Genomic DNA, 11,524 nt, shown 5'->3' with positions numbered 1-11,524 from the left:
GCAAGATGGAGATGGCCAGAAGCGTAGTCTTCGACAGGACTAGCTATCCCCCTTTTATTCTGGCATTCTGCAGTTCAGTCCACTGATATGCCCCGTTACACATATACCCATGCATATGTAGTATAGCTCCTTGCTTGCGAGTACTTTGGATGAGTACTCACGGTTGCTTCTCTCCCTCTTTTCCCCCTTTCCTTTCTATCTGGTTGTCGCAACCAGATGCTGGAGCCCAGGAGCCAGACGCCACCGTCGACGACGACACCTACGACACTGGAGGTGCCTACTACTACGTGCAGGCCGCTGACGATGACCAGGAGTAGTTAGGAGGATCCCAGGCAAGAGGCCTGCGCCTCGTTCAATCTGTATCCCAGTTTGTGCTAGCCTTCTTAAGGCAAACTTGTTTAACTTATGTCTGTACTCAGATATTGTTGCTTCCGCTGACTCGTCTGTGATCGAGCACTTGTATTCGAGCCCTCGAGGCCCCTGGCTTGTATTATGATGCTTGTATGACTTATTTATGTTTTAGAGTTGTGTTGTGATATCTTTCCGTGAGTCCCTGATCTTGGTCGTACACATTTGCGTGCATGATTAGTGTACGGTCAAATCGGGGGCGTCACAAGTTGGTATCAGAGCCGACTGCCTGTAGGAATCCCCCTTTCCACACTCCTTGGCCGAAGTCGAGTCTAGACATTACAAAACTTTTACTAACATGGTTGTGTGTCTTACGGGCCCACGTCGCCATTGGGTAATACTAGGATCTTTTACTCCTCGACCTTTACTCTGGGACTCTGAACTCTCTTCTACTCGGGTTAAACGAATTTACTAACTCTAACACTAGGATCCCGTGACCGCATTCACCCCAAAGTTGGATAAGCCATAGTTGTTTCTTAGAGTAGTATTTTGAACAATTCACACACTGTCATTTGACTCCTTTGAAACGTCTTTGCTTTCAGATGGAAAACACGAGGCAGGTCGTTTGCCACACGATGGCCATTGGTGCCTCGGGATCACCTGCGGTGCTAGCTGAGATGATGACCTATCTGGGTTATCGCTGGCACCCTGAGTACACCGTCTACGAGGAGTGCCAGGACTTTAACCAGGAGCAGTACCGTGCCATCGTCCACCTCTACTCTCGGGAGTATGACTCCACTACTGTGCTGCACACCGCACATGGAGTTGGTGTGACCATCGATATGGCTGTCCACGATGCTGCCTATGCTGCTCTGACACGTCTTCGTGAAGAGTATCAGGAGTTGGACACCTCCCCTTTCAGGCACATTGCTATCGCCTCTAATGTTGGTGCGGAGGGATACTATACTGCTGCCTACTCCACTGTCACCCGAGAGCCCTTCTACCATCAGAACCTGGTTCTGCATGCTGATGGGCTGGATCGAGCTAACCGAGCTCTTCGCCACGAGATGTACACCACCCGTCAGCACCTTTACCGTGCTCTGACGCTGCTGCACCCCTTTGTCCGATCTGGACAGGTACCGCGTACTGCGATCTACCCAGCCAGGACCGTGATGCCCCACGGTGTCGTCACAAGAGAATACCTTGCTGAAAACCGCTTATCATTTCCTTCTGCTCCTCGTTGGGTTCGACACTCTTACTTATCGAAAGGACTACGATAGATCCCCTATACTTGTGGGTCATCAAGACTCTTTTCTGGCGCTGTTGCCGGGGAGTGAAGCGCCTTTGGTAGGTGGAATTTGGTAAGGAAAAATTTATATAGTGTGCTGAAATTTACTGTCACTTGTTACTATGGAAAGTAATCCTCTGAGGGGCTTGTTCGGGGTATCTTCACCCCGACCAGTAGAGCAAAGAGTTGCTCCTCAACCTACTGAACCTATTGCAAATGAAAATGAAAATGAAAATGTCCACTTTGAGATTCCTTCGGGTATGTTAGAAAAACTGCTAGCTAATCCTTTTGTAGGAGATGGAACAAAGCATCCTGATGAGCACCTAATATATTTGGATGAAGTTTGTGGATTATTTAAGCTTGCAGGTATACCCGGTGATGTTGTTAAGAGGAAGATCTTCCCTTTATCTTTGAATGGAGATGCATCGACATGGTATAGGCTATGTGATGATACGGGGTCATGGAACTACAAACGATTGAAATTGGAATTTCATCAGAAGTTTTATCCTATGCATCTTGTTCATCGTGATCGCAATTATATATATAATTTTTGGCCTCGCGAAGGAGAAAGCATCGCTCAATCTTGGGGGAGGCTTAAATCAATGTTATATTCATGCCCCAATCATGAGCTCTCAAGAGAAATAATTCTTCAAAGTTTTTATGCTCGGCTTTTTGATAACAATCGCACCATACTCGATACTTCTTGTGCTGGCTCTTTTATGATGAAGACTATTGAATTCAAATGGAACTTATTGGATAGAATTAAATGTAACTCTCAAGATTGGGATCTCGACGAAGGTAAGGAGTCAGGTATGACACCTAAATTTGATTGTGTTAAATCCTTTATGGATACCGATGTTTTCGGTAAGTTTAGCACTAAATATGGACTTGACTCTGAGATAGTAGCTTCTTTCTGTGAATCTTTTGCTACTTATGTTGATCTCCCCAAGGAGAAGTGGTTTAAATATCATCCTCCCATAGAAGTAAAAGTAGCTTCACCTATTAAAGTTGAAGAAAAGACTGTCACTTATAATGATCCTATTGTTCCTACTTCTTATGTTGAGAAACCACCTTTCCCTATTAGAATAAAGGATCATGCTAAAGCTTCAACTGTGGTTCGTAAAAGCAATATTAGGACTTATACACCTCTTGAGCAAGTTAAAGTTGAACCTAATATTGCTATTGTTAAAGATCTCTTAGCTGATAATATTGATGGGCATGTTATTTATTTCTGCGGTGAAACTGCTAGAATTGCCAAACCTTGTGCTAAAGATAAACATAGACCTGTGGTAGGCATGCCTGTTATTTCTGTTAAAATAGGAGATCATTGTTATCATGGCTTGTGTGATATGGGTGCTAGTGTTAGTGCAATACCTTATGACTTATACAAAGAAATTATGCATGATATTGCACCTGCTGAGATAGAAGATATTGATGTCACAATTAAACTTGCCAATAGAGATACTATTTCACCAATGGGAATTGTAAGAGATGTTGAAGTCTTGTGTGGGAAAACTAAATATCCTGCTGATTTTCTTGTTCTTGGTTCCCCACAAGATAGCTTTTGTCCCATTATATTTGGTAGACCCTTCTTGAACACCGTCAATGCTAGGATAGACTGCAAAAAGGATGTTGTTACTATAGGCTTGGGTGATATGTCTCATGAGTTTAATTTTTCTAAATTTAGTAGACAACACCGAGAAGAAGAATTGCCTAGTAAGGATGAAATTATTGGTCTTGCTTCAATTGCCGTGCCTCCTAGTGATCCTTTAGAACAATATTTGCTAGACCATGAAAATGATATGTTTATGAATGAAAGAAGGGAAATAGATGAAGTATTCTTTAAACAGGAACCTATCCTTAAACACAATTTGCCTGTTGAAATCCTAGGGGATCCTCCTCCACCCAAGGGTGATCCCATGTTTGAGCTTAAACCGTTGCCTGATACTCTTAAGTATGCTTATCTTGATGAGAAAAAGATATATCCTGTTATTATTAGTGTTAACCTTTCAGAGCATGAAGAAGAAAGATTATTGAAAACTCTGAAGAAGCACCGTGCTGCTATTGGATATACTCTTGATGATCTTAAGGGCATTAGTCCCACTCTATGTCAACATAAAATAAATTTGGAAGAAGATGCCAAACCAGTTCGTGATCATCAACGACGGCTGAATCCTAAGATGAAAGAAGTGGTAAGAAAGGAAATACTAAAGCTCCTTGAGGCAGGTATAATTTATCCCGTTGCTGATAGTCAGTGGGTAAGTCCTGTCCATTGTGTCCCTAAGAAGGGAGGTATTACTGTCGTTCCTAATGATAAAGATGAATTGATTCCGCAAAGAATTATTACAGGTTATAGGATGGTAATTGATTTCCACAAATTAAATAAAACTACTAAAAAGGATCATTACCCCTTACCTTTTATCGATCAAATGCTAGAAAGATTATCTAAACATACACATTTTTGCTTTCTAGATGGTTAATCAGGTTTCTCTCAAATACCTGTGTCAGCCAATGATCAATCAAAGACTACTTTTACTTGCCCTTTTGGTACTTTTGCTTATAGACGTATGCCTTTTGGTTTATGTAATGCACCTGCTACCTTTCAAAGATGTATGATGGCTATATTCTCTGACTTTTGTGAAAAGATTTGTGAGGTTTTCATGGACGATTTTGCCGTTTATGGATCCTCTTTTGATGATTGCTTGAGCAACCTTGATCGAGTTTTGGAGAGATGTGAAGAAACTAATCTTGTCTTGAACTGGGAGAAGTGCCACTTTATGGTTAATGAAGGTATTGTCTTGGGGCATAAGGTTTCTGAAAGAGGTATTGAAGTTGATAAAGCCAAGGTTGATGCTATTGAAAAGATGCGATGTCCCAAGGACATCAAAGGTATAAGATGTTTCCTTGGTCACGCCGGTTTTTATAGAAGGTTCATTAAGGACTTCTCACAAATTTCTCGGCCTCTGACTATTTTATTACAAAAAGATATATCATTTGTCTTTGATGATGATTGTGTAGAAGCATTTGAAATACTTAAGAAAGCATTGATCTCTGCACCTATTGTTCAGCCACCTGATTGGAATTTACCCTTTGAGATTATGTGTGATGTTAGTGATTATGCTGTAGGTGTTGTTCTAGGGCAAAGGGTTGATAAGAAATTAAATGTTATCCAATACGCTAGCAAAACTCTAGACAATGCTCAAAGAAATTATGCTACTACTAAAAAAGAATTCTTAGCAGTTGTATTTGCATGTGATAAGTTCAAACCTTATATTCTTGATTCTAAAGTAACTATTCACACTGATCATGCTGCTATTAAATATCTTATGGAAAAGAAAGATGCTAAACCTAGACTTATTAGATGGGTTCTCTTGCTACAAGAATTTGATTTGCAAATTATGGTGAATGCATTATCGTGAAGGACTTCTTCTCCAACTTCTTGTACACCACACAAGCACGAGTAGGCTACACAGTGAAACAATGTCGACAATACATATCAGTCTAGTGAGCAACAAAATAATACATGTCCGGTTGGTGATCAACAAAACTAAAGCATATCCGACTAGTGATCAACTTACTTGCTCGGTGATTTGTGCACCAATAGACCACCGTGCGATGAGATGCTTCAAGTGCCCACAATATTTGGACACGGCCTCTTGGATGGCGTACCATGGATAGTTGAGGGACTTCCATTCATGGTTGCGGATGATCGCGTCAGAGTAGGGTGCGAAAATGTTTGTGTTCATGGAACCATATGTGAATGTTACTCCAAAAGGTAGTGCCCTTTTGCTCCGCACCATGGATTGGGTCAATGCTAGTGGCCAACTATGCATCGCACAACAGCTCATCCTCCCACATGTGTAAGCTTTCTCCTTTACCCTTCTTCTTCGAATCGCTGGCTATATCATCAGGATCATCGTCGTCACCGTCCTCCTCGTCTTCCTCCCCCTCCGGCTGCTACTCTTCGGCGGCCTAATGTTGTTGTTGCTGTGTGCCATCACCGGTCTAGGTGTAGGACTGCTACGTGTCCGTCTGGGTGTACGACTGTTGCTGCTGGTAGTTGCCGGACTGGATGAGATCCGAGGCTAACTCCTGCCCGTCCTCATAGCCCCCTCATCCTCCCTCGCTTCCATCATGAATGATGTCGAGCATCTTCTTATCCGCGTCGTACGCCGGCTCCCCCTCTCTAGGCATTGCAGCGAATAGCATGCGGGCACCAATCTGCTCCCCAGCCGCCGTTCGCGCCCGGACAAGCTGGGGCGAAGACTACTCGGAGAAGAGCGGTGTCGCGTTAACATCGAAGATGTAAGGCACCTTATCGGCGGGGGTTTCGAGCTACTTGGCGGCGTAGTAGTACAGAGTCTTGTAAGGCTCCGGCCACGGCGGCGTTTGTACTGTGGGCGCCCTCGTCTGGAGGCATCCACCATGGATGCACCGACCGCTTCATCCGCCACAACCTCCACGCCCATCGCCACCACCAGGACCATCGGCGGCCTACTGCTTCTTAAGTTTCTCCTCCTTTGCAGCCTTCGCTTTCATGCGGCGATTTTGCTGCGTCGCCGAGCTGATCTTCCCGGCGAGAATGATGCTAGGATCCTCCGGTACCTCCGCCGGTTCCATCTCCGACAGGTTCTCCACCGGTTTCATGCGTCGATGGAGGAAGAAAGGAGAGGGTGGGAGAAAAGAGAGGGAATTGTGTGGAGAGCGGCGGGGAATGGAAGAAGAGACTGGGGATTTTGGCGCGCAAACATTGCGGGATGCTACAAAGTGTGGGCTCTGCCTTCCTTTTGGGTGGGCCTGGGCGTAGAGAGCGATGTTTCGCGTGTACGGACTCTCGCAACCCCCCCCCCCCCCCCCCCCATGCACACACACTCACTTTTGTATCCGGTTTGGAGGAGAAAACACATCTATCTACCGATACAAGACTGCGTTGGATGGCTTCCGCGGTCCAGACAGTGCAGTCTGGATGCATGCAGGAGGTTTGCGGGTCGGCATTGGAGATGCCCTTAGTAACACAAAACTAGTGCTATTTGTTAGCTCTGGCTGTGTGGCCCTGTGCTAATTAAGCGCTTGTACTAATGTTTGTTTGAGTTGAGCTGAGAAAGAGGGGTCATGTGCACGACGAGGCGTTTGTCGCCGAAAACCATTGTTGTCTCCTCCTTCTTCTACCTCCGTCTAAGCGAGAGAGAGATTAAGGTTAGCCCCAACAGGTAAGCTCAACTCCTTTCTCTTTAAGTATGTATGTAGGGCAATTTTTATTTGCTTTTTTATACTATAGTTATAGAGAACGTCCACCATTTTTTGGCTTTAGGAGAAAAACACAATCTGATTGGAAAATTCCTGAAAACCAAATGAAACAAAAATCAGCAAACACCACGTTCCTTTCTCAAGGAAAAAGAGAATCCTTCCGGCTTCACCACATTTCCAATCAACTAATGAAGCCACCAATACACTATAAATCACTTCTATATTTTCTATGAAAGGTTCTCCTAGAGATGGAGAAAATACATGTATATAAATAGAGAAAACAATATAAGGATTTGTTTAAAATACAAGTTATTACAATTGGTATAGCTTGCACTGGTAAAGAAATTTTGTGATCATACTCATCACAACATCACCAACACTGGTATTTTCTTATCCTTCACATCACGGAAAATGAAATGAAATTTTCTCTTGTCCGAAGATAGTTACTCTAGGATGGTTGGGATGGGTATTTGCCTCATTCCTTATGGAAACTACTGCAACCTTGCTTTCAGAAGCCGTGGCCCCCTCGTTGTAAATACTAACTTCTGCATCTTTTAGACATGGGAGGTGCTCAATACCTAAGTATAAGCCATAGGCTTCTGCTACTGACACATAGAATGGCACCTGAAGCTTCTCAACCTTTGGCAATGCCCCCTCCTCAAACAGAAGGTATCTTGCACCTGCGAAATAGTAACTATGAATAAAGTAGAATTCCTTCAAGCTGCGGAATCCATTGCCTTGTACAATAAGCCTTTCTTTTCGAACAGTCTTAAACCATAACTCCAATGAAATCAAAGCAGGCATCCTTCCAAGTATGTTGATATCCTCCTCCGTTATTTCACTCAGATTGATGTTGAGATGTGTAAGGCTGGTCACTGTTGGTGCAAGCCACTTTGGAGGTTTTGGCAAATAATAGATGGTACTCATAATGAACAATTGTAGCGACGATGGCAGAGGGCACCATGAATCTAAGAAGTCAAGGGGAGTTGAATCTTTACTTTGTATCCTAAAGGACTGGAGACTATACCTGCCAAGCTTGCATAGTGAGGAAAACAACATCTCTTCATGCCTCTTGTACTTGTCAGATCCTCCACCGTTGAACACCACATGGAGTTCAGTCAAATTGGTCAAGTTCTCGAGCTCCTCCACTGCTCCAACTGAACTCGTTGTTATATTGAAGCCTGAGATCTCACATAAGCTCTTCATCTTTCCAATCCCACTTGGTATCGTTGTTTCCCCGTAAAAAATACATCTTGCAGTGAGAAGATATTGTAGTTTACTGAGCTGAACGATTCCAGCAGGCAACTCTTGGATATATGTATCCCTAAGATCTAGTGTCACCAGATCATGCAGCGTTACAACTCCTGATGGTACATTTGATATGCATGTACTTCGAAGGCTAAGGTATTTTAGTTTGAAAAGTTTGTTGATATTGTTCAAATCATACTCTTTCAAACCCTCACAACCTTCAAAATCCAATACACGCAAACTTTCAAACTCAACAAGGTTAGGCATTTGCTTGATGCAGCCTGAAACAGTAAGAGACCGAACATGGTGGAGTTCTTTACTTGCCAATGTCGATGCAAGCTCCGAGTTAATGTGCTGGACTGATAGTCGTCGAATATAACAATTGGAATTTGGTAACACCATTTGGCCACCTAGCACGGTGATGAAATTCTCTTCAGCCGCCTTTGAAATAGCAAACTCAAGCATCAAGTCATGGACTCGACATGCACGAGCCTTACCATCATAACCAATGTCCATTGGTTGGACTATGCTTTTGTTGATAAGCTCATAAAAATTGTTCTCTGCAACCTCTTGTCGGCTCTGCCCACGCTCTTCAGAAATAAAGCCTTCCGCTATCCACCGCCTAACCAATGTATCTCTCTCAATCTTGTAATCCTCGGGAAAATTACTAAAGTACAACAAACATGTCTTGAGATTAGGTGTAAGAGAACTGTAGCTAAGGGATAGTATGCTCTTCATGCCCTCTAGACTTTGACTTTTGTCAAGTGCAAAACCAATCGACTTCCGAATCTTCTCCCGTTCATTTCTTACAGCTGGTCTACTTGCCAACAAACCAGATATACTTATTATTGCCAATGGTAGACCTCCACATTTTCTCAAGATTGCATCGGAAACATCTTTCAATATATCAGGGCAGCAATCCTCAGAGCCGAAGATCCTATTGAAAAACAACTTCTTAGAGTGAAGATCACTCAGAGGTTCCATATAATAGATGCGATCATCCTCAACTTGACAACATGAGCTTGCTACGTCAAAAATACGTGTGGTCGTTATAACTCTGCTTGAACAATTATTTTCTGGAAAAGCACACTTGATAGTATTCCATGCGGACGTTGACCATATATCATCAATAACAACAAGATACCTATAGATTAGTAGATACATCAGGCATTATGATACAGATTTAAAAAGGAAGCACACAACGGCCAATTCATTCAAATAATAATTATACTCAAAGGTAAAATCTAGTGTTTTAGTTTGGAATAAAAGCAATTTTATCGCTGCGTAAAATTATCGTTTTAGTTTGGAATATTCTTCCACAATACACTTCTGAAATAAGAACTTTACACGTAGTTACTCTACTACAGTGACCTATCAAGGACTTCAGAATGGCGATCACACACGCGTGCACACGCACACAGTGTGCGCACAGACACATACAATGGTCTTGTACGAGCACCACAATCCTACACATAGGTTCAAAAATTATCGAAAGGATGACATGATCATTTCCATTGATAAAAGCCTTATGTATAACACATACAAACACGCTGGATTAAAATTCGCTTAAAATATAATGAGGAGTTCGGCAGAAATTAGGTATACATTCAAAACTCTAGAAAATTGCAACAACATATGCTTCAATGAACAATTCAAATTACCTTTTATCTTGTAGCAGCTCCCTTAGCTTTTCAATGGATCTCTTTTCATCCCAAAATTGAATGTCCTTTGTAAATACATCGTGGCATGGCACTTGGGAGATTATATCCTTGATGATTTTTCTAACATCGGGCTTTTGCGATACGGATACAAAAGCATGGCAATGAAAATGCTCTCTGATCTTACGGTAGACTTCATTTGCTAGTGTTGTCTTTCCCAACCCACCAAATCCAAAAATAGACAAAAACCTGCAACGCCTGCCCAAGCTGTTTTCCGCATCTAGTGCCCACTTGGCAAGATCATCTCTAGGATCTTCAATACCCATAAGATGTGCCTCCTCGATAAAAAGAGCAGCCAGACGTGGATCCACAACTGCATGACCAGAAGTGCCACAAACCATATCATCAAGCTTGTAGCTAGTCCTCTGATCTTTTACTGACATAACACGAGCCTTGAGTTCAACAATTTGCTTGGCAATTTGGCGCCGGGATCCAAGTGTCTTCAGACGACGAGCGCTCCTGCGGAAGAACTCCTTGATGCCGCGGTGGTGGTGGTGCCTGGCGCCAGGACTGCCGAGGCGGTGAATGAACTTGTCGACGCAGTCCTCGGTATCATAGGCCAACTCCCTGACCTCCGATATCCATGCCTTCACTTGGATATCGGGATCTTGTAGCATCGTGTACTTTTGGAGCGCAGCATGCATGTTGCTAAGCTCAGACCTGAGGGAGCGCATCTCACGGCGGACCCCTTTCAGTCGGGCGTACTCGCCGGCGAGCAAATCGTTGAGTTTCACCAGCAGGGGCCCGAAAGCGCCATGTGAAGCGCTCACCACAGCCTCCATATCGATGTCTCTCGTTTGTGTAGTGGTTGTGTGCTTGCAGTGCAAAGGAAGCTCAGGGAGACGACCAAGCTAGCCAAGCATTTGTGCGGGTGCACGTATGTATTAATGTATACCAGCCCTTAGCTTTCCTTTTTTTTTTTTGAAACTGAGCCCTTAGTTTTCCTGCTCCCAAAGAAAAGAGTCGTGAGAGTACAAGCTTTTTCTTTCTTTTCAAGCAGCCAGTGACTGGACCTTGATTTCTTTTTTGATAGTGCAGGGAGACGTACGTACGACCAAGCTGTAAAAGGAATTGCGAGTGCAGTACAAGCTTTTATTTCTCTTTTGAAAGAGCAGCCTGTATACAAATAGCAATGGCTGGCGTGTCTGCCAGATGCCATATTGGTCAGACAGAAAAATCTTAGTTTACGAGGACTCGGTAACATATCCATCGAGCAATTGGGGCGGGGAGAGCACCATCAACCAAGTATCATGTTTTCTATGGGAAACGCTTTAGCTTTGTGGACTCCGCGTTGGAAAAATACACACAGCCATCCGCACAAGTCTACGATAGTGCCGAGAGCTTTTCCATAGGCACGAAACCGACGCCTCGAAGGAGGGGCCGTCCCCGCTGCCGGTCATGGCCGGTCAGGGATTTCGCTCGAACTAGATCCCCGCCACCAGTAGCGCCTCCTGTACGGAACCGGCGATCAAGAGAAAGCGCGACCCGACTAGGCTGGCCCGCACGCCGAATAGGGGAGGAGGGAAGGCGCCAGATCACGCGCACCGACCGCCGCAGAAGCCGCCGCCGGCCGCCAACGACCATCGGATCCCGCCGCCCGCGTGGCCGGGACGCCAGATCCACCGCCCGCACGGCTGCTAGCCGGCCGTGCCCTGCCAATGGAGCCGCTGCTCCA

At 44.2% G+C, this 11,524-nt stretch overlaps 1 protein-coding gene across 1 annotated transcript; it reads right to left on the bottom strand.

Moving 5' to 3' along the window:
* Window positions 1–5,461: 5,461 nt before the first annotated feature.
* LOC109763660 (disease resistance protein Pik-2-like) lies at window positions 5,462–10,631 on the bottom strand. Its single transcript, XM_073503879.1, has 4 exons — window positions 10,081–10,631; window positions 9,793–9,966; window positions 7,320–9,275; window positions 5,462–5,582 (listed from the first exon to the last, which is right to left on the bottom strand). Exons 1-4 carry the CDS (start codon window positions 10,629–10,631, stop codon window positions 5,462–5,464), a joined length of 2,802 nt encoding a protein of 933 aa, XP_073359980.1.
* Window positions 10,632–11,524: the final 893 nt, after the last annotated feature.

Source organism: Aegilops tauschii, chromosome 7 (genome assembly GCF_002575655.3).
Source record: "Aegilops tauschii subsp. strangulata cultivar AL8/78 chromosome 7, Aet v6.0, whole genome shotgun sequence".
In the NCBI taxonomy this organism is placed as follows: Eukaryota; Viridiplantae; Streptophyta; class Magnoliopsida; order Poales; family Poaceae; genus Aegilops; species Aegilops tauschii.
This window is presented reverse-complemented; position numbering and strand designations above follow the sequence as displayed.

Coding starts and splice junctions, on each gene's coding strand:
- LOC109763660 (XM_073503879.1), bottom strand. CDS start 10,631: ATGGAGGCTGTGGTGAGCGCTTCACATGGCGCTTTCGGGCCCCTGCTG. Junction 9,276..9,792: donor GAGCTGCTACAAGATAAAAG/GTAATTTGAATT, acceptor ACTAATCTATAG/GTATCTTGTTGTTATTGATG. Junction 5,583..7,319: donor CATCCTAGAGTAACTATCTT/CGGACAAGAGAA, acceptor GCAGCCGGAGGG/GGAGGAAGACGAGGAGGACG.